Here is a 20,423-nt window from a genome sequence, read left to right on the forward strand (position 1 = left end):
GAGTAGAGAGCTTCCATGGACGGCCACGGTGATGGAGAGGATTCAGCTGGGATTGCAGCTCACCCACACGATGCTGGGCCCTGGATGTGCTGGAAAACAAACTGCACTGGGATGCAGTGCATGGGCTGGTGCAGGTGGGATTGCTGCGGGTCTCTGGTTTGGGTCACGTTTGGGCTCAGCCAGCAGACAGTGCTACCAAAGGCTGGCATCCTCCTCCGAAGGGTGGGACATCTGGCCGGCTCAGAGGAGTTGCTCTGCTCAGCAGCTCAGATGATTTGCTCTCCCGGATGCTCTGCTGGAGAGGAGACAACCCATGGGTGGGGAGGAGGGCAACAGGGATGGGCTGTGGTGGGAGCAGTGAGGGAGCTGCAAGGAGTGAGCTCAGAGAGGTACTCTGACTTTTGCGGGACCAGAGAAGGGAAAGGCTGCTGGGTGCTGCCGGACCTGGAGCACTCTGGACCGCAAAACGCCATTGTAGTGCGGGGAGAGGAGTGGAGAGGCTGCCTGCAGCCCCAGGGGATGCTGCTGAGGGTGGGGGAGAATACCCTGGGTGCCCACAGCCCCCCAGCTGCCCGCGGGATGCTCTGGGATGGGGCAAGTATCCTTCTGCTCCCTGGAAGGGGACTCGGTCATGCCAGACCAGGACCACGCTCTGACCAGCAGTTTCTTCCACCTCTTTGCTGTTTGAGAAGTAGTTTATCTCTACAAAAGTAAGCAGCCACCCTTGCCTATCTGGAGAACTAAAAATAGAAGGTCTGTTCCCAAAACTTATTTTAAACCATTGTGTGTTTAGGCAAACTACTTGGGTATCTGTTTCTGCCGCTTGGGTTCAAGTACACCCAAGCTATCTTCTCCAGCTATTTTTATTCTCCGCAGCCAGGAGGGGCTGGCACATCTCTGTTGTGAGATACCACTGGCACCCATTCACATGGATGCGTGGCTGGGAAGTTAAGGAAATTGCTGGCTAAGAATATCCCCACGACACAACTGGGAACCAGTGCCACTGGCACTGTTTCCCCTTTCCCCTGCATAACTGCAAGCCCTTGCCTGGGCTTTGGGGTCTGCTTTTCAGGCACTCAAACTTCTGTAAAATAAGTTAAAAAACCCTTTTTCCTCTTTTTGATGAGGAGGGGATTTGCAAGCCCTGCACCTGGGGGGGCAGGTAAAAATGGCAGGAGGCGGCAGCACACGCGTTCCTCGCACTGCGAGCCGGTGGGGCGAGAGCGGCTTCAGTTGAATTCACCTTCCCCAGTAAGTGTCTCCAAGTGGGTTTGTTTAAATGTGAGTTGCACCATTTTGAGGGGAGCAGAGCTGATGCTGAAGGGTACAATGCCTGTGCACGAAGTCCCAGAGACCACCTCAAGATCAGCCCCAGCTCACAGGTGCTGGGGTCTGGCTTGCTGTTGCAGATGCCGAGACCACCAGTGAGTACTGCTGAGCACCAGTGACCCCACATGTCCCTGCCGTGGCTCCAGCCCCACTCTTTCTGCCCCCTTCTGCCCTCCACCCACCTCCCCTCCGCATTGAAAGAAGGGACTCACCAGCCCCAGGAGAGGCGCCGGGGAGAGGAGAAAGGGCTGAGCTGGGCCCTGCTGCCTGCCAGGAGAGGAACCTGCCCTCCTTGGGCATGGACACAAACCTTCCTCCCCATGGGAACGGCAGGTTCGGACGCGTCCCTCACACCAGAGCCAGCCTTTCCCGGAGCCGGTTGCCGGCCCCGTGGGCATTGCCTCAGAGCTACAGTGGAGAGATGCAGTTTCCTCCAGCCCCGTTCCCTCACACAGGTCTTTGCTAAGGCCACTTCTCCCGCAGGGATGCCTGAATCCTGGGCACGGGGAATGGGCTGGGATAGCACATTTCTGCTATACGAGTACAACTATGCACGGCCCTGAATTTGTCCCAAAGGCGATGTCTGGCCTTGGCAAGAGGGAGGCTCCTTAGCCTTGGGCAGTTCGCTGCCTGTCTGCCGCCTCCTGCCCTGCCCTCCCAGTGCATTGTCCTTCCAGGGATCTTCAGCCCTGCGGCTCCCTGAGGTGCCTGTGCTGGGACTGAGCCCCAAAGGGACTGTTAGGAGAAATAAATGATTTTTCAAGGGAGTGAGAATGGGGAATGGCAGCAAACCCTCTGTTAGAAACCTCTGATGGGGACAGCATCCCTGGAAACAGGGCTCTGACCCTGACTGTTCCCCTTCCACCTCCACCTGGCTGCCCATGGGAGAGGGAGCCTTGACCATGATGTTTCAGCCCGCTCAGGGAGCCAGTCCTGCCTGCTCAGAGAGATGGCCAGGGCTGTGCTCAGCCCTCCTGCCCAGCGCTGGGACCCCATGGGGAGGGAGCCAGGGGCCCTGGGCTGTAAGCTCTTCAATGGGGACAATGCTGGGACACTTCTCCTGTGTCTGTATGAGGTTCTCCTGGCTGGGTGCACGTTTTTGTCTGGGGTACACCTAGCCATGAGCCTCTGTGTCTCGCTGTGCAGAGGTGGCTCACATGAGCAGCTCTGCAGAGAGGGGCAATGTGGGGAAGGCTCAGCCTGAGCTCTAAAATGTGGCTGCCAAAGCTTTTCCCTGCAGGGAGCAGCAGAGATGTGGGCTGGCACCCATGGGTGTCCTGACTCTCTCAAAGAGGGCCATGCAGCAGCTGGAGCAAGGCAAAGCGCTGAGCACCAGTGCTGCACAGCATCCCCCATCGCTCCTGCCACGTTGTTCTGTGACCTCCTGGGCCACGGGCTGCCAGATGTGACCTTGCCACCAAGCAGGACAGACAACTAATTCCTCTCTGTAGTCTTCTGCAGAGAGGGGGGACCTTGCGGTCCCTGCTGCGGGAGCTCAGCTGCATGATCGCCTTCATCTATCAGCCCAGTGTCCCTGGAGGATGTCCCCCCCCTGCCAGCACGAAGGGTGCAGCAACGTCACTGGGGAGGGAGAGGCTGGGCAGCAGCAGACTCCTGCTGTGACAGCCTCTCATCCCCAACAAGGACAGATGGCCAGCTGCTGGGGCCGGTTCCTGGTGCTCTGAACTGGGGCAGCGCTCACTTTTCAGCTCTGAAACAGACCTCGAAACCGAGTGCTTTGGAGACAGGAGATGTCAGCACAGCCTCGCCTGCTCCCTGGGTTTGCCAACCCGGTAGCCCAGCACTGCAGGTTGCCTCCTGCGGACTGACAAGGGACAACTCCATCAAACCGGGGCAGGGGTTGGCATTGCTTTGGCTGCAGGTGCACAGCGAGAAGAGCCCTCTCCTTTAGCACAGAAATGACTTTGCAGGCTGAAGCTGCACAGGCGAGATCAGGAAAGGGAAATGTACCGGGCTCCGGCTCTCAGCACCCGTCAGCAGACCTTGGCCATGGCCAGGGGTGGTGATATGACACCATTTAACCTCCTCGCTCGCTCGCCTGGGTTTATCACGCAGCCAGAGACAAAGACGGAGGGCTACCTGTGCCTGGTAACACAGCCCAGTCTGGGAAAGCGATTGCACCACAGCTGGCTGACACACTTTCTACGGCACGAATCCCGCAGTAACGGTATCTGTGAGCAAAACCTGCTTATGCGCTCACTTAAGCAGAATCCGTAAGGCTGTTTGCAACAGAGCCATCTGTGACCTCCGCAGCATCGCGCCATTAATAGCAGGGCTTGGTCTGGGTCAAACAAAAGCAGGGCAGGCTTAATAGGAGAGGAAATTAGGTGGATGTGCTTGGCTGGCCTCATCCCCGCATGTTCCTACTGTAATTATAGCCTTGTGCAGCTCAGCTCTCTTATTCAGCAATCTCACTGCCGGGACTGCATTTCTCATGATGAGGTGTAAAAGCCGCACATGGATACATTTTGGCCCCAAGCAAACCTGCAGCAGCACAAAGGGACCGGTGGCAGGGAACCTCCGCTTGTCGCTGCTGGCAGATGGACTTGTGGCCCGGGATGTGGCAGGGAAGGGAGGGAAGGGTTGGGCTGGGGGGACAAGACTGGGAACCCCATCTGCAGAGAAAGCTGGAGACACCTCATTATGGGTTTGGTCCATCCAGCACAGCCAAGTGCAGATGGGGCTGGTAGAAAGTCCCAGCTAGTGCTGGCCGCAGTGGCGCAGCTCGGGAGGATGCTTCAGAGGCCATGGGGTGGCACACAGTGACAGTGGGGTGGACTTTCCCAGCATCCACCCTCTGGGCCTATCTGTTCCAGCTCTCTGCTCTTGGGCTCAGGCTGAAAATGAAGAAGACATCCTGTTTTTCTGACCTATGGAGAAAGGGCAGCCCTGGAGGTCATTCCTCCACCTGGACGGGATAAAAAGCCTTTCCCGCTGTGGTCAGATTAAGCAGAGGTGCAGCCGCCCTCGGCCTGGGCTCTGTAGCGTGCAAAGGCAGCACACTCGCTGCTGATGGTGGCTGAAGTGAGATGGGAACCAGAGAGGTGTCCAGGACAGATAAACACCCCCCCCTGCCCTCAAGTCATCCCCCCTTGCAAGGAGGGCTCCCCCTTAACACTCCCGCTCTCTGGGGGAGCAGGTGCTGCAGTTCTTGGTGATACCCTGTGAAAGCCTCTCCCGGCAGCCTTAATCACATTCCTCTGGAGCAGGGACACATCTGGTACAAACATGATCCTGTCCCCAAGGAGCCTGGGCTAATTCCTGCTGCAGAGCCTCAGAGCAGCCCCGGGCAGGGAGAGCTTCGGCACGGCTTTGATCGCCACCGTCCTCATCCTTGCAGGGATGGGGCTGGCTCGCGAGCAGCGGGGCAGGAGGGGAGGTCCACAGCTTCATGCTGAGTTGGGGCAGTCCGAGCCTGAGCTGGCCTGGCTGGACCCTGCCCTGGTCTGAGCTGTGGCCGGGCTCCCCGCAGGCTAGGGATGGGACAAGGGAGGAACTGCCCTTTTTTTAAGCCGATTTCAAGCAATTGTGAAACTGGAGTGGGGAGGGGGGCCAGGGCTTGCGGGGACAGTGTGTGCCCAGGCTGTGTGTCCCCTTCCCCTCTCATATGTGCAGTCTGTGGCAGGAGAGTGCCTCAGTGTCTGGTGCTCTGCCAGGGTCAGGCCACTCCTGCAGCAGGGACACGCTTGATTTTTGGTTGCTGCTTCTCAGTATTTCTCCCCCTTTTTGAGAACCTGCTCCTGGCTGCCCTGTGCTTTGAGCAAGGGGGGGATTTGGTAGCCCTGGCAAAGCAGCAGGACCTGCCAGCGGGGGCTGCGATGGTGGTGACGCACAGCAGAGCCCGGGTGCCCTCCTCCTGCATCCGTGCCACCTTGTGCCCCCTGGGTCCAAGGTATCCTGCCTCTGCTGCCAGCTGTCCCAAGTGACATCATCCCAGGGATGACGGCGGAGGAGATCCGTTCCCCACCCTACAAGCACAGCTCCAACGAGCCATTGGGGAGGTGGCACCCACGGCCGAGGTGTCACAGCTCATTCCCTCGCAGGTGATGGGAGACCAAGCCTGGCAGATGCTCATCACCCACGGCAGGGGCACGCTGGCCTGCCCGCCTCCCAGCCGTGTGCCAGACCTGTGGCAGAGGAGGAAATCAGGATATTGTCTGGTGTCCAGGAGGAATTCCTGCCTCGGCTTGTTCCTGCCAGTCCTCTGCCGACCTTTCCTCCGTGTGGAAAGCCCAGCAGGAAGCTGACTCACTGTCTGCTGCCGCCACGGCTGGGTGCGGGGCTCTGCTGCCTGCAGCACCGGAGCGCTGCTCCTTTCACGGACGCAGGAATAGCTCATCGCCCAGACGCCCCCCCGGCACTCGCCCGCTCTGGCTCTCGTCTGCCAGAGCCCGACTCTCTGCTGAGAAGCAGAGGACAACAGCCGTGGCACCCTGGTTTCTGTGCCGTCTGCAGCTGGGCTGGCGGGAGGGCTGGGAGCTGGTCCGGTTGGACACACTGTCGAACATGTGAGCGGTGCTGCTGCTCCAGGCTCGGGGCAGGAGGCAGCCCCGAGGCAAGGAGGGGGGCTGATGGGCTGGAGAGGGGTCCCCAGGCTTGTCCCGGGCGGTGGGGTCCATGCCAGCTCTCGTTGTCTGCTTCGTGTTCATCGCGTCGCTGATGTGGCAACCAGCCCTGGAGCTGCTGGGGGGCAGAAGCAAGGTGCCAGGCACATGGTGGTGGCAGCGTCCGGGCAGCCAGCGAAGGCAAGTTAGCACTCGCCTGCTTATCAAAGCTCTACAAAGAAGCAGATTGTGGTAGCCACCCCTTCCCGGTGAGCAGCACCTAAAGAGATTTAGGAGACAGTTCAGACATCCTCGGTTCCAGCTGGGCTGTATGGACGTAGGACTAACGATTTAATTCTGTAACAGAAAGGAGCAAATATCGTGCATAAGTTTCTTATCAAGATTCTTGCCACTTTTCCTACCAGGCAGATGGAGCACAGGGCTGACAGCATCACTCACTGCTGCTGTGTTTGGGGAATCCAATGTTTATTGCCTGGATAGTTTGGAAGGCTACTTTGTTTTGAGGACTGGATCAAGCCACCTTCTTCTTCCCTCCTAGATGGTGTCACTTGACAGTTGTGTTAATACTAAAAACCTTGTCTTTTGAAAGGTTGGTTCCTTACCTCACCCTGGGCTTTCCAAATCCCATTAACCCTCTGGCTCAGAGCTGCAGGGAGATCTGCCAGGCTGGAGCAGTGACTGCTCCCTTACAGCCCAGCGGTACACGGGCTGCACTGCTGTCACCGTACTGAAAACTGCAGCAGTTACCAGCTAAGAAATTTCTTCCACGGTGTGTGTGGAAACACAGACTCGCAGCACTCTCTGGGAGCTGATGAATAGGAAAGGGGAAAGGAGCTCACAAGGACCCTGGCCTGGGAAACAGGGGTAAGGCCCGGAGCTTACAATAAGAGCATTTGGGTTGCTTGGTGTGTTTGCTGTTAGCTTGACACTTCATTGTCAGACCTTCCTTGACATGCAGCTGTGAGGGTCATGCCTTGATGGGCAACGCAGCCCTGGATGCCAAGAACCATGGCCAAAGTTTCTCCACTAAAGAAGTCTGGGAGGGGACATCTGGTGCTGAAGGTGCCTGCTGGTGGAGACCTTTGGCAGGCAGGCAGAAGAGGTAAAGGAGAGGTGTGCTCCTCAGCTTTTCCGTGGCTGTGAGGAGCTCCACAGCCCCCTGGTGAGCACTCAAAAGGGTGGAGCTGGACAGTCAAAATGGTCTGCAGAAGCAGCAATAGCAGAGGAGGAACTGTCCTCCTGCAGAAAGCTGGCTGTGGCAGAAACAGCCTGATGACAAATGTGTGGCTGCGGAGGGGACTGTCAAGGACACATCGCTGTTGAGTTGATCTAATCCCCTTCACTAACAGGATAATTGGCCTTGTGGATAGAAGTATTAGATGGGAGATAAGAACTGTAGTTAGGCTTCTGGCGCTGTCTTGCATGACGTTTTCATAAGACGGGGAAAGTGGTGTAGATTAAGCTAATCTAGCGCAAGTACGAAAGAGGTTGGAGAGTCATGCCCAGCGTAGCTCTCAGTGACTTGATATCAAAATGGAAGGACACATGACAGTGACACATATTAGGAAACTTTACCAAAAGGTCCAGACAGTGAAGGTGGAAGAGGGTGGTGGGGGTGTTTGTCGCAGGCATCTGTTGCAGTGACCTAGGCGTGACTCTGTCTTGTTGCAGAGGTCGGACAAGATACTGCCACCTCGCTCAGAACCGTGTCTCTCTTAAGTAGTTCAAAAAGCACCTAATTCACCAAAAAAATCCCAATCCCCAAAACTTCCCTCTCCCTTTGTTTGATCTCCTTCTTTCAGAATAAAGAAACGATTTCTTACTGCTGCAAGGAACATCCCCCACAGTGTAGGTACTCATGGACTGTGATCTAGCCACACTTTTTTGACAAACTTCACCCAGCCTGTTGCTCTACGTTAGCTGTTCCAAATCCGAGAGATACAACTTTGAAGTGCTGTCAGGATTCCCGATAACAGTCTCTCTCACGGCACCACGCTACGCTACCCTGCTGAAGGGACCCCGAACCCAACACGTTTGCTCTTCCAGAAGACACCAGTTGCCCTTCCAAACCCCACGCTTGGCTGCGGTGGCTGTATACGGAGGCGGTCCCTCCTCGCCGCTGCGTGTCCGTGGGTGGCACCGGCCGCCCGGGCTCAGCCGGCGCCTCCCGCACCCCAAACCCTTTCCCTCATCCCAAACCCTTTCCCGCATCCCCCCTCTGGAGATGCTGGCTCCTCCCCAGCCGGCGTGACCAGCTCCCCGGCTCCTCAACGCCCAAGCCCCGCCGCAGCCGCGCTTCCCCGCGCCCCGGGGCGGAGCGGAGCGGGGCGGAGCGGGGCGGCCCGACCGCTCCCCGCTGCCCGCGGCCGGCGAGGCGGAGCCAACGAGGCGCGGGGCCGGCGAGTCGTGCCCACCCGGCCCCGGGGATGCGGCGTTGAGAGCCGGCCGGCAGCGCTCCGTGCGGGGCCAGACCGCCGATGGACGCCGCTCTCCGCCAGGTGGGTAGCGGCGGGGACCGGGGTGGAGCCGGGGGGGGACGGGGGGACGGCGGAGGGGCTGCCCGCCTTCCTGCTGGCCCCTACCCCGGGGGAGGCGGGCGTAGAAGCCGGCCGGTAGGGTCAGGTCCCGGGGTGGGATGAGCATCGGTGTGCCGTGCCCGAGCTCGGGGCCGGCGGGCGCTGCCCCGGGCCGGGTGCGCCCCGGGAGCGGCGGGATGGTGCGCTCCCCGCCGCCCCCCTCGGCAGGGCAGTCCCGGTTGAGCTTTTTCTTGAGCGCCGAGAGGCCACCGGGGTTTGTCCCCGAGCGCTCCCCAGGCCCAGCGCGGCCCCGGGCGACCCTTGTGAAGGAGCTGAAGGGGTTACGGGAGCCAAAGCCCGAGTGATGCGCGGTTCCGGCGATTCAGGCTGAGGGCTGCTTGCAGGAGGAGAGAGGATTTGTCGCATGATAGTCATGGCTGCCCGGAGACGGCTCGCATGCTGCTTTAATCCCTTGGAGCGACTTAAGGGTCCAAAGACTGCTCCTGCCTGCGTGTGCGTGTCACGGCTCGGCTCGCCATGCGTGGCACCGGGCCAGGGCCCGGCCGGTGAGGAACCGGGAAACGTGCGACGGGGAGGGAGCCTCCGCCTCAGCCCGCTGCCTTCCCCGTGCCTCTGCCCAGTCACCTTCACGCCGGCGGGCAGAGCGGGCTCCTCCGGAGCCGGGCTCGTTCGTACCTGTTAGATGTGGGCTCTGGTCCTACGTGTGCCTGCGGTGCCCTTTCCTTGGGGGTTTATCCCACAGCCCGGGGAGGGGGAAAGTGATGTGCAGCCTGAATGCATGTGGTCCAGTGCCATGCACATCCCAGACACCCCCAAAATTCACTCTGTCTCCTTCCTTGCCCTGAGCACACACAGGTTTCCAGCTCAGCCTGATGCTGCCTTTGGTTGAGGGGCAGGTGGATGCAAGGCTGGGGCAGCCCTTGCTGACCTCATGGCTGACAGCAGATGCCCATGGCAGTGGGCACGGCAGGCACTGTGAGGTGACAGGGCCATCCTGAGGTCTGCGGATGAGCCCTGAAAGCCTCCTGGTTGGGGCCAGGGGCTTCAGACACTCCCCCTCCTCCCAACCCCCCAGTTGGTTTCCAGGCCATTAAACCCAGTGTCTGGCCCTTGTCGTGTCCTGGGTGCGGCGGGGGAACTGGCAGCCCCCTCGGAGCAGCCCGTTGTCGGTGGGCTGGAGCAGCGGATGGGCTCCGGCCTGCCCCCTCCCTGGTGAAGCGCTTTCTTTATCAGAACAGATGTTTTCCCAGATCTGGCCCCAGCGAGGAAGGAGTGGCTGCCCCGGGGGCTGTGCATCTGGGGCTGCCCCGCGGCATGCACAGCACATCGCCCAGGATCATTTCAGCCATTAACTGATTAACCTGCTGCTCCTGGAAGTCTGGGCCGCCTGTATCTAATCAGATGGAGGCCAGGGTTTCCCAAAGGGCCATTTCACCAGAGCCTTTATGCCCACCCCTCTGTCACGAGGAAACTCCTGGCTTCTTGCAACAGGAGTAGCCACCGGGGAGCCTGAAGCCCCTGATGGGAATGGGAGGCTGGAGAGGAGATGCCCAGAGGTGCATGTCTCAGCAAGTAGCACCCAGCAGAGAGCTGCCTGCTTTGTCCAGCTCCACTTGTCCGGGCGTGATTCCGCTGTCGTACGGAGAAACAAGGAATTTCCAGGGAAGGACTGAGGGGCAGCCCTGAAGCCAGGGACTCTCTAGGAGTCTTAAACCTCTTGTAAATCACGGGCTTAAAACCTAGTGAAGCGAGGTGGCCAAGGCTGGAGGGACGGGGAGAGTGTGCGTGGGAAAGCATCAAGCTTTGCTTTGCAGGAAAGGCAGTAGGGGTGGGAGAGGGGGACGTGGCTTCCCTGGAGTGGGAATGTTTGGCATTTGCTGCACCCCAGCCACTCTTCCTCCTTCTCCATGGGGGGTTCTTGGTGGGAGGGCAACGCCTGAGCAGAAGGGAGTTGCTCCAGTTCTTTCTGCTGCAGCAGAAGCCAAGCTTGTCCCAGGGGATACATGTCTTCCCTTACAATGAATAGCTTAAACCCCAGCTTGTTGTTGGTCTTGCCTTAGCAGGCTCCCATGCTGTGCTTGCAGCATTTAGGTACTACACTCAGTAATGTGGTCAGTGTCTGGGGTTAGGTGGGGATGCTGTGGGTCTTCCCAGCTTCCCTGGTTCCTGCCTTGCAGGCAGGAGACCAAAGGAGTTCCTATTCTTTGAAGTTTATCTATGGTAAGTGGCTTAGTGATGGGTTCAACCAACTTATCGTTCTGGCTCTGCCGAGGAGGGAATGGTTTTGGCTGGTTGTGTCTGCTTGACACTGCTGAAGAGCTTCCCATGTGCTGTGCCCTCCTCTGGCTGCTGACCCCAGGGACGGAGAGCTGGCGGGGCGCATGCTGCCACCGCTCTTTCCCGGCGCCGTCCCAAGCGGGCCAGATTATAAAGCCTGTATCCTCAGCAAGTGGTACAGCACAAGGATGTGTGCCTCTGCCATCTGAGGTCTGGTGTGCGGTGTGGCTCAGAGATATGATAGATGATGCCTTTGCTCGAGCCGGGCATGAGCAGAGGAGCCGAGGCGGTGTGTGCGCTCTGCCGTCTCCTTTCTTGGCTGCTGCAGCGAGTCCTGTGCCCAGACAGGGAAGGAGGGGCCCTGGAGGCCAGGGCTGTGGCACGGTGACGGATGATAGTTTCCCTGCGTGTCTGGAGTGTGGGCAGGATGTGGGGGTGACACAGAGGATGTGACTCGCTCTCCAATTCCCCCAAGGAGCAGGAATGTCATGGCCAGGGTTAAAGGAGACACTTCTCCCATCCCGTTCCTCTCTGCTCTCCAGTTGGAGTGACCAGCCGGCACGGCCCCACGGTCAGCCTGCACTGAGCAGCGGCATCCAGTGGAGTCACAGATGCTGTTCTCCTGCTCATGTGCCACTGGCCTAGAAATGCTGGCATTTTAAGTGTTAAACAGTTTTTATCATTGCTTTTTTGGTGAAGTGCAATGCTTTTCATCTATGTTGTAAAATAAATCCCCGAAAGTCCTTAAGCTTTCTGACATTGAGAGAGAAAAGCAGGGTGGATCCTGTGCTCATGTCCTGTGTGGCTCTTCCCTATAGCTGGCCTGGTCTTCACTTACTGTCCCCCATCCTCTCCTGGCTGCAGGCCATTTCTTCTTTGTGGCCTGGGACGTCTGCCGTGGAAGTAGGGAGCTGAGCCACCTCCCCTGAGGACACATGCAGACCAGCAGAAAGCCTCAGGGTCAAGCCCATGGAGGAGCACAAGGGCTGCCCAAGTTGCCACCATGCATGTATCTGAGCTGCTTTCTTGGCCCCAAACCGAAGCATCATGGTGGGGAGCAAGCAAGCAGCTTCACCAGGTCTCATTTGCTCTGACAGCTTTGCCCTAGCTGCTGCATGGTAGTGCTGACTGCCTGATGCAACTGGAAAGTTTCTGACTACTCCACAAAGCCATCAGCTAGTCTGCAGAGTGTGACCCTTTGCTGGCCATGTGACACTCAGCTGTACACACTGTCCTCCAGGTGTCTGATGGCTCCATAGTCCTGGTGTAAACTCACATGTGTAAGCATTCGCAGATGGAGTACATGGGTAAGGAGAAGAGCTGAAAGGACTTGTCTGCGAATGTGCCTTTGCAGTGTGGAGCCTGTCTCCTGCAGCAGGTACGGGACTGCTCTGATTTTTGGTTGCACATGCGATTCTCACGAGCTCTTGGTTGAAGCTGCCTGGCTGCATCATTCAGAGATCAGTGTCCCCAGGGAACCCAGGCTGTGCTGGGTATGGAGGGCTCGTACATGGCATCCTGGATTAGGTTTCTCAGCAGCTTGGTTTGCCCTCCCCACACTCCCTGAAGCGGGGAGAAGATGGAGTTCCTGTGAGAGAAGAGCATGGCTGGGTGTCCCAGAGAATCCTTCCAGAGACTCCTGTCTGAGACGAGGGAAATGGATGACGCTGACCATGAGTGATGTGCTGTCTTTCAAGATAACAATGAGCTGAGTGCCTGTGTATTAACAACCCTTGGCTTAGGAAAAGGCCATCTTGGAAAGAAACAGCATCGTCGTCTTCAGCGTGGGGCTGCTCCGTGAAGGAGTATTCCCACCAAGCTTCTCTCCTCCCCTGAGGACCATGTGCTTTGCCGACTTTCCCTGATGACCTCCTCTCAGTTTACCAAGAATATGGTGACCTCTTAGAAAAGAGGATCTGGAGAGATTGGGAAGAGACAGAGAAATGCTGACTGTTACATTCATGCTGTGAATGTAATGCTCTCTGAGTCAATACCAAAGAGAGCAACCCCTCTCTGTTTAATTAGTCAGTGTAGTTCAGCTAAAGAGGAGTACCGCTGTCCTTGAAGATATCCGTGGGGCTGGTGTAGCATGGATGCAGAATCCTCCATCCCAACGGCATCTTCCCAAAACCATTCAGAGTGATAAAGAGGCAGATGTAGGGCAAAAGGACCCGTCTGCCCTGTTGTGGAGCAGCAATTGCAGGGAAGAAAGCTCTTGTGCCAAAGGTGACATGAAGAAGTGTCTGGCAGAAGAGAGGGAGCCCAGTTAGCTCCCTCCTTAGGGCATTCATCTGGAACCAGGCTGCGTGAGCTGCAACCTTGTCAGATCCTATCAGCGGTGTGAGGGTGGGCTGGCGCAGGCGCTGGGTGGGAGCCCCCCCGTGAAGGGGAGCCAGGTCTCCCTGTGCCAGCCTGCAGCGGCCCCGTTGCTGCCTCCAAAACCACCTCGTACCGCTCCGGTTTCACTTCTTGCCTCGCTTTTTTTTTTTTTTTTTAACATAATAATCGCAAATGTTTCGCAATTTCTTATTTCCCATTTTGCATTGAGGAGAATGTGCGAGCTATTTAAATGTGATCATTAAGACTGAAACTTCTGCGAGTCTGGGTTTCCTGGTTATCCTCCAGTTACCCTGAGCTCTGTGGTTCTGCCTCCTCATTTCCATCCGAGATGGCACACAGTTCAGCAGTGCTGTAGAGCCGAATCCCAGGAAAAACACCTACGGAGAGCCTGTCTGCCATGCACCGCTTGGCACAGCGTCCGGGGTCCCTTGGGTCCTGTCATTATAAACACAATAATTAGTGTAACAACTGAACCGGTGGTGGGGCCTCTCGTAGATACAGTGATCAGCCTATTTGATGGGAAGGGGGGAAATTTGGGTTAGGACCAGGGCTGTGCATTAGTCCTGTCAATTCCTGCTACCTGCGTCTTGAGCCAATGATCAAGATTTGGCTGAATCACACTTTCTGGAAAGGCTTCTTATTTCTGGAGGATCCCCCGCCTTCTGCAGTTTCTTCAAGTGGTTACACAACCTTGTTTTAAAATAAATCCTGCTTCATTTCTAAAGTGTCTGGCAGCTCCATGCGTTTTTGGGCCCTACTTTTTTTCTGCTTCATGAGAGTTGTTTCATCCCAAGTAACTTCTCTGTCTGCGAGAAATTATCCTCCGGCACCGGGTTGCTGACAAAGGTGAGGCAGCAGGCAGCAGAGCAATGGTCTCGGTACTGCCGGCAGCGGCGTCCTCGCGGCAGGGGTTAGTTAGTTGAGTATGCGGGGACCAAGGTGAGGTTTGCAGCCCACGCTGGGCCACACGCTGCTGTGATCCCCCCCGCTATCAGCGTCTGGGCTAGATAGGGCAGCCCTGGCTCTGGCAAATCTACATAATGACATTAACATTTTCACAAGTACTTTTGCATTACAAGGGATCTTTCCGAATAGCAAAAATGACCGGATTTTTTAGATTTTCTCTGGAAGGCTTCTCTCGCACCTCAAAGCATAAGTAAGCAGTAAACTTCCTTACTCCTGTTTATACATCCCAGACACGCATCAGCTTTTGTTGCAACCAAATGTCCTGGGAGTTCCTGTTCAGCAATTTGCAGTCCTCTTTGGGTCTGTGACTTTGCAGAAGACATTCCTCCGTTTGAAGTGCTCCTTGCATTCCTTCTACCCTGAAGCTGACCTTTCAGTTTGGCTGTATTTTAATCCCATTTTGTTCAAACAAGCGGACTGTGGAATCCACACTGCTCTGATGGTCTCATCCTGGTGGGTACTTAGTGATCTACCAGATGTTGGCATCTGCTAGTACTGTCAGCCCTACTTCTGATGTTAGGTCCTTGATGAGAATGCAAAATAGCACTGCCTCTGCTGAGTTTTTGGTAGAAACTCCCTCTTAGTCCTGATTTTCCCCGTTCATAACAACTGTTTTGAGATCCCTTTGCTGCTGTTTGCTCCCCAAGGTCTGACTTTTATCAGAATGATGTGTTCCAGATGATCAATGCCATGAGAATCTGTTACTGTCCTATTTATCTTTTTGCTTGGATGCGAAGGACGAAGAAGTCTATTTGACTAGACTTCTTTCCACATGTTGACTGGCACCGGACAATGATTAAAGCTAGAGTCTCTGTAAGGGAAAAGCTGAAGGCAAACCCCCCGTATTTTCCCTGGGATTGTGAGACTAAGCGACCCATGGTTACTTGGGATAATCCTGCTATTGCCCTCCTTTAGGCTCTGACCTTTCCAGTCTCTTGGAATTTCCTCATCATTTCTAGGCTTATCAAAATTGAAAATCAGCTGGTGAGAAACTTTACTGGACAGATCTCTGGGAACTTGTGGGGCTGTTGATTTTTAAAATGTTTTACATCCTTTCCGTTTACTAATATATGGGAAAGCACTTCAGCACCTCAGTGTGGTGCAAGAGGGGTGCTTTCCAGGGGTGTTTATTAAAAACTTCTGCACGTCTCTGCTGTTACTCACAATGCTGCCATTCCCATCCAGTAGTTGGATGCTCCTACAAGCACGTCTTTCTCCCCAATGATTTTAGAAGAGAAGATAGTGAAACATGGACTTTACTGTCTTTACTGTTTCCCAGCTTCGTACTTACGTGGGCTGTTTCCCCCCTTTTACTCGTGTTTCAGATTGGCTGACAGTGCATCCCAGCTCAGAGGCACTCCACCTGCTTTCTGTCTGGTGTTTGAGGGAAGGACACTGAGGACGATCAAACACCAGGAAAATGTCTCACGTGAAGAGTTTAAAAACCCTGGGAATACTTTATTAGCAAAATGACAAATAGGGGGAGACGTGGCAAAAGAGCAGAAAATAATGGATGAGACAGAGAAGGTGGATTGGATTCCTCTGTTCCTCCACCTCTGACTGCAAGAAAAAGGGATTTTCTGCTTCACAGTGATGAGACTGATTGATTAAAAAGTGTATGTTTCCATATAAAGTGTGAGTAGATGGTAGGACTCCGCATGGCAGGGAATTATTGAAGTCAAGGATGTGGCAAAATGCAAAAAGGCATTGGACATAATCCCAAATTATGTGTAACAAACATCGCAGAAGAAATACTATTTCAGGACTCTCATCTGAGATTTTTACAAAACGCATTGCGTTGTGGCTCCTCAGAGGCAGGATGCTGGAGCTGGCGTCCCTGTGACAGACTGCTGTATCCTTGTGGCTTCCTGAGGTCCTTGAGCTCTCCTCTCTGGACCTTGGATGCCACTCAGCCATCTGTCAGCCCAGCTTCAACCTTAAAGCCATTGGCCAAATTTGAGAGAGGGAGGGAGCTGCAAGGAATCTTCCTCACTATATATTTGGTGGCGAGAGGGAGAGGAGACCCAAAGCAATGCCCGTGTTGAGGGCAGGGCAGGAATAGCTCTTCACTTGCTCAGTTTGGAGCCGCTAGCCGGTCAGTGAAAGCTCTGCTAGGGCCAGGCTAGGCTTTTGCACATACCGTGTTGGCTCCTTCCTTTCAGGGCTTCAGAGAAGACGTAGGAAAGCCAGCGTTGCCATGATGTGTCAGGGATGTTCAGAGACAGGGAATACACATCTGTTGATCCATGTGAGTAACGTGCCCTGGTGAATGACTTGTTTTAAATTCAAGTTTTAGGTGGGGAAGAGCTTGTAGAGAAGGCACGGAAGCGGTGCTGGCTTTTATGAACAGAGCTTTAGTATGCATTTTTGAGGCAGGTGAGTAGTTGCAGACTCTATAGGATTGTTGCTTCACCTGAGGAGGCCAGCGACTCCGCTGCTCGTGGTGGAATTGCAGGGGGCAGCTCATCTTAATCTGAGCCTGGGGAGAGCTTGCAGTCAAGTCTGGAAGGATGCACGCCTGCCTCCTCCCTGTGCACCTTGTGCTCAGGGCAAAGGGTGGCCTTGAAGCGTGGGAAGACAGTTGGGGGTTCGCTCCTTCCACTTTCACGGTGAAGAGCCGGTGTGGTTGCTGTAGTGGGTAGTTGCTCGTTTGAAAAGAGCAAGAATTACCTTCAAGGACCAGGCATTTCCTGGGGGATATCTGAAGCTGGGAGATGTGCAGGAGAGTGGGGAGAAGAGAAGCTGTGTAGCAGCCAAACTGGGGGAGGAGAGAGGAACAGAACAGATGGGAGGGGGAGGCAGAAGAGGGGTGGGAAGCAGTGCACATACATCAGTGACCAGAAGTGACAAACTGCTCTTAGATTAGACAGCATAAAAAATGCACAAACCTTTTCCTGATTCTGCAGTTCTGCAGAGCTGCTGGCAGGCCGAAGGCTTTGCTCCTTAATTAGTAAGGAATGGGGCTGCTAATTGGTAGGACTAGTCTGAGTCACCGGCTCAGCCTGGGCTGCAGCTCTGGAGCAGTAGGACCCGTGGCTGCAGCTTTGTGCTAGGCTCCGTGAGCTGTGGTGGCTTCCAGAAGCTGCCTGGGCCAAGTGGGCTACTGTGTGGGAGCCATGGGTCCTTCCTGGGTGAAATCCAGTCCCTTCTTGCTCTGCAGTGTGTCATCCTTGTGCTTTGCAAGAAGTAGACTTCTGTTATCCCTGGTGCTGTTGCAGGTATAGTCCCTCGTGCCAGCTGCTCCATGCTGGCTGTTGGCAGCTCAGCTGTTCTTGCTTTTGTATCTCTCTTTACCTGTGGCCTCCTGAGCTTCCCCCTCCCTTCCAGCAGCTGCTCCAGGTTTTGCTGATCAGATCTAACCCAGGGACTGGCTGTATGACTTCATTTCAGGCTGACATCAGAAAAACTGCAAGGCTGCATTCCTTCCCATAAGGGTCTAGGGTGTCAGGGACTCCCCCTCCCCACCAATCTTGTATCCATTAGCTAAGTGTCTTTATATCTGTCCTATCACTTATTCATGATCATCTAGATCAATCTGTTGAAAAGTGCATTTATTGAAACCTGATCCTGACTTTGTCTGGGTTGCAAAGGCCTTTCTAGCCCAATCTCCGCTGCGTGGTTTACAACCACAAAGCCCGTTGAGGCTGGGAAGAACGCCGGCTTAGCGCAATGCTGCTTCCAAGCCTGGGAGCGTGTGGATCCATCGCCAGGAAAAAGCACAAGGTTTGGATGCCTGATATCCGTTGAACAGCTTCAGTGTGCTAGGACGACGAAGGTATGTATATACACAATAGTTACAGCTGGAAAAACTCAGCAATTTTTAACTTGGAATCACAGTGCAGAGACATTTCTCACGTTTTTGAGACAGCACAGCTGCAGCAGCCGTCGGGGATAGTTACCCAACCCAAGGCACTGCAAGAGCCTCTTCAGCATTGTGTTTGCAGGTTCATTTGGATCCTCAGAACTATGTTCACTCACAAAAGAAAACATCACAAAAGCCTCCCATAATGGGAACAGAGCCGACAATTTTGTGCGTGTTTCGTACCCTGGAAGGCGTCTTCCAACCAAGAGCGCTTTTCTGCTCTGAATAGCTCCTGCAAAATTGATGCACCCATCACGGTTGCAGACCCTGCCAAGCATGTTCCTTCTGGGAGTTGTGCAGGTTTGTGCACAAGGAGGAATGGGGCACGTGAGTGCTGTCAGAGGCAGTGCTGCTGTCTCCTCAAATCCTGTACAGCTGGGGCAGCTCGCTCTCCCTTGCACCTGGGAAGAAGCCATTTCCAGAAAAGAGGAGGTCCTGGGGAAATATGAAGATTCAAGGATAGTCTGGACTACACAAATAAGAGGAGAGCAGGAGAAGATGACTGCAGGATACAGCACAGTTGCAGAGCAGTGGCTTGCTCATGTCAGTCCCTGAACGTGTCACCTGCTGGGCTGGCAGGTTGTGGAGAGGCAAAGGCAGGTACAGAGTTCTGTGTCTTGTCCTCTGGCACTCTCTTTGCCTTCAGTCGGAGGATAGCTGATGAGGAGGGTGTACCTGCTGGTAGCTGCACACTCTGCTTTAATGCCTGGGTGCTTTGCTTCTGCCGTCAGGGTTGTGACCTGCTTGTCTGCCTCTATGCCCTGTCCCTGGGGTACCACTGTGCAAGGTCTCCTTTATCCTCTCCCTGCCCACACGGCATGCCGTGTCCGCTTGGATGTGGATACAGGCGTGGGAATGCAAGAGAGAACTCCTGGTATCAGTCACTCTTAAAAAAGCCAGAGAAGGCCGAAGAAATCTATGGCTTCAATTGATTTCTGGATATCATGGATACCAGGAAATGTTATTTATTTCCAAGCGTAGGACCCCAAAGGGCCAGGTGTTATGTGAACTGAGAAAAGCGACATCTTAGAGTTTACTGTCCACAGTGGAAGAGAGCATGGTGTGAGAGGGAGGCACTACTGATGAAACGGTAGGCTCGGCATGCAAGCAACTTTGTTTTCTAAATTATAACCCTCTGTTATGGGATCAGTTTTCAGGATTGTGCTTTGCTATGCACTTTGTGGCAAGGCCGGTTCACGGACAGATTATCACTGAGGCCATAGGAACGAGGATGCTGGTCTCTCAGAGTTCATTTAACATTTGAGTGACCTACCCTCCATACAGGAACTCTGGTACATTACTACTTTATTCTTTCTTTCAGTACCTGCTGTTGTTGCTCCACTTAAAACAACCCCCTAATAAACTCCCAGTTAAAAGAAGAATTGGGAGGGGGTGAGCTATTCTCATTATCTGAGGGGTTGAAGTTAACTGTATCATCCGTATTCAGCCGGCTTTATTCAGTGGAAAGCAGTTACACAAAATCATCACTCTGCTGTTCCTTAGCTGTCTTTTAAGGTCTTCTTTTCAAATCCGTGATTGCTTGTTGCTTCATTTTGTTAAACTCTTTTTGTCTCTGGACGTGGGTGAGACCTTCTACATCCCAGTTTGAAAACTGAAGGGTTTTCCCATCGTCTGCGGTGCCAGCAGGAGCTGGGACCCACCAGAGCCGGCAGGTCGCTGCTCTGCAGTGCTGGGCCATGCTCTGCTGCCCTTGCTTCTGCCGTGGAAGTTCAGCCTTGCTGCCTGGCAGTTCTTGGAGGTTTTCTGCTCAATTTAATCCTTTCAACTGATCAATGAAATGTGTGGTATTGGGGGAGAGGGGAGCAGTGTGAGGGCAGTCTCTTTGGTGTCACCATCTGTTTCTGTCTTTAGCCAAGGCTCCTTGGGGAATTTCATGTTTAGAAAAACGGGCTGATGGAAGGAGATGCACTAAAACAAACCTCAGCCTTTCAGGAAACGGGGGCTACGCTGGGCAGAAGTTACAATAATTATTTGCTCTGTGGTTCCTATTCTGGCTGGCTCAGCATGATGTTCCTTTTGGAAACAACATAAATGGGTGCAGTTATTCTACTGGGCAGAGGCAATTGCTGTTGTAAAAACAGCTACAACATCAAAGTAAGCTGAAGTAAGTAGTTCTGGGCAGCTGAAATGCCAGAGTGCCTGGGAGTTTCATCATGTTGCCTTCTACTCCTTTAGCAGCACACAGCAGGATCTGCCCTAAGTCTGTAGGAAATGGTGCAATATTGTACAAAAGAATTTGGTCTCCTTTGGGGAGTATTTGTTACTACTTTTGCACATGGACTTCTGCGGAGAAAGGGGTCTGGACTTTTGGATAATTTCTAGGTGTTGAAGATGCCAGAGGGATCTCACTGCCCATCTCCCCTCTTTTTCTCTCTAAATGGTACCTATTAAATAACGGTGTTCGTGCCCGGGGAGTGTCTCCTGTGTGTCAGATTGTCAACTGCCTCTATCTCCAAACTAATTTCCAAGCTCAGGAAATGGAAAGTGTGTGTAACCCTGACCCCC

General features: G+C 54.6%; 1 protein-coding gene across 1 annotated transcript in view; it reads left to right on the forward strand.

Moving 5' to 3' along the window:
• Positions 1–12,023: 12,023 nt before the first annotated feature.
• The window catches only part of LOC309672048 (unconventional myosin-X-like), a gene marked incomplete at its 5' end in the record, with an annotated part of 96,063 nt that continues 87,663 nt past the window's right edge, over positions 12,024–20,423 (forward strand). Inside the window, 2 exons of the mRNA XM_082483453.1 lie at positions 12,024–12,036; positions 17,626–17,810. Of these exons, the coding sequence (XP_082339579.1) occupies positions 12,024–12,036; positions 17,626–17,810 (198 nt within the window). The remainder of the gene's footprint in view (positions 12,037–17,625; positions 17,811–20,423) is intronic.

This window comes from Vanellus vanellus (assembly GCF_965231255.1).
Source record: "Vanellus vanellus genome assembly, chromosome: 5".
Classification (NCBI taxonomy): Eukaryota; Metazoa; Chordata; class Aves; order Charadriiformes; family Charadriidae; genus Vanellus; species Vanellus vanellus.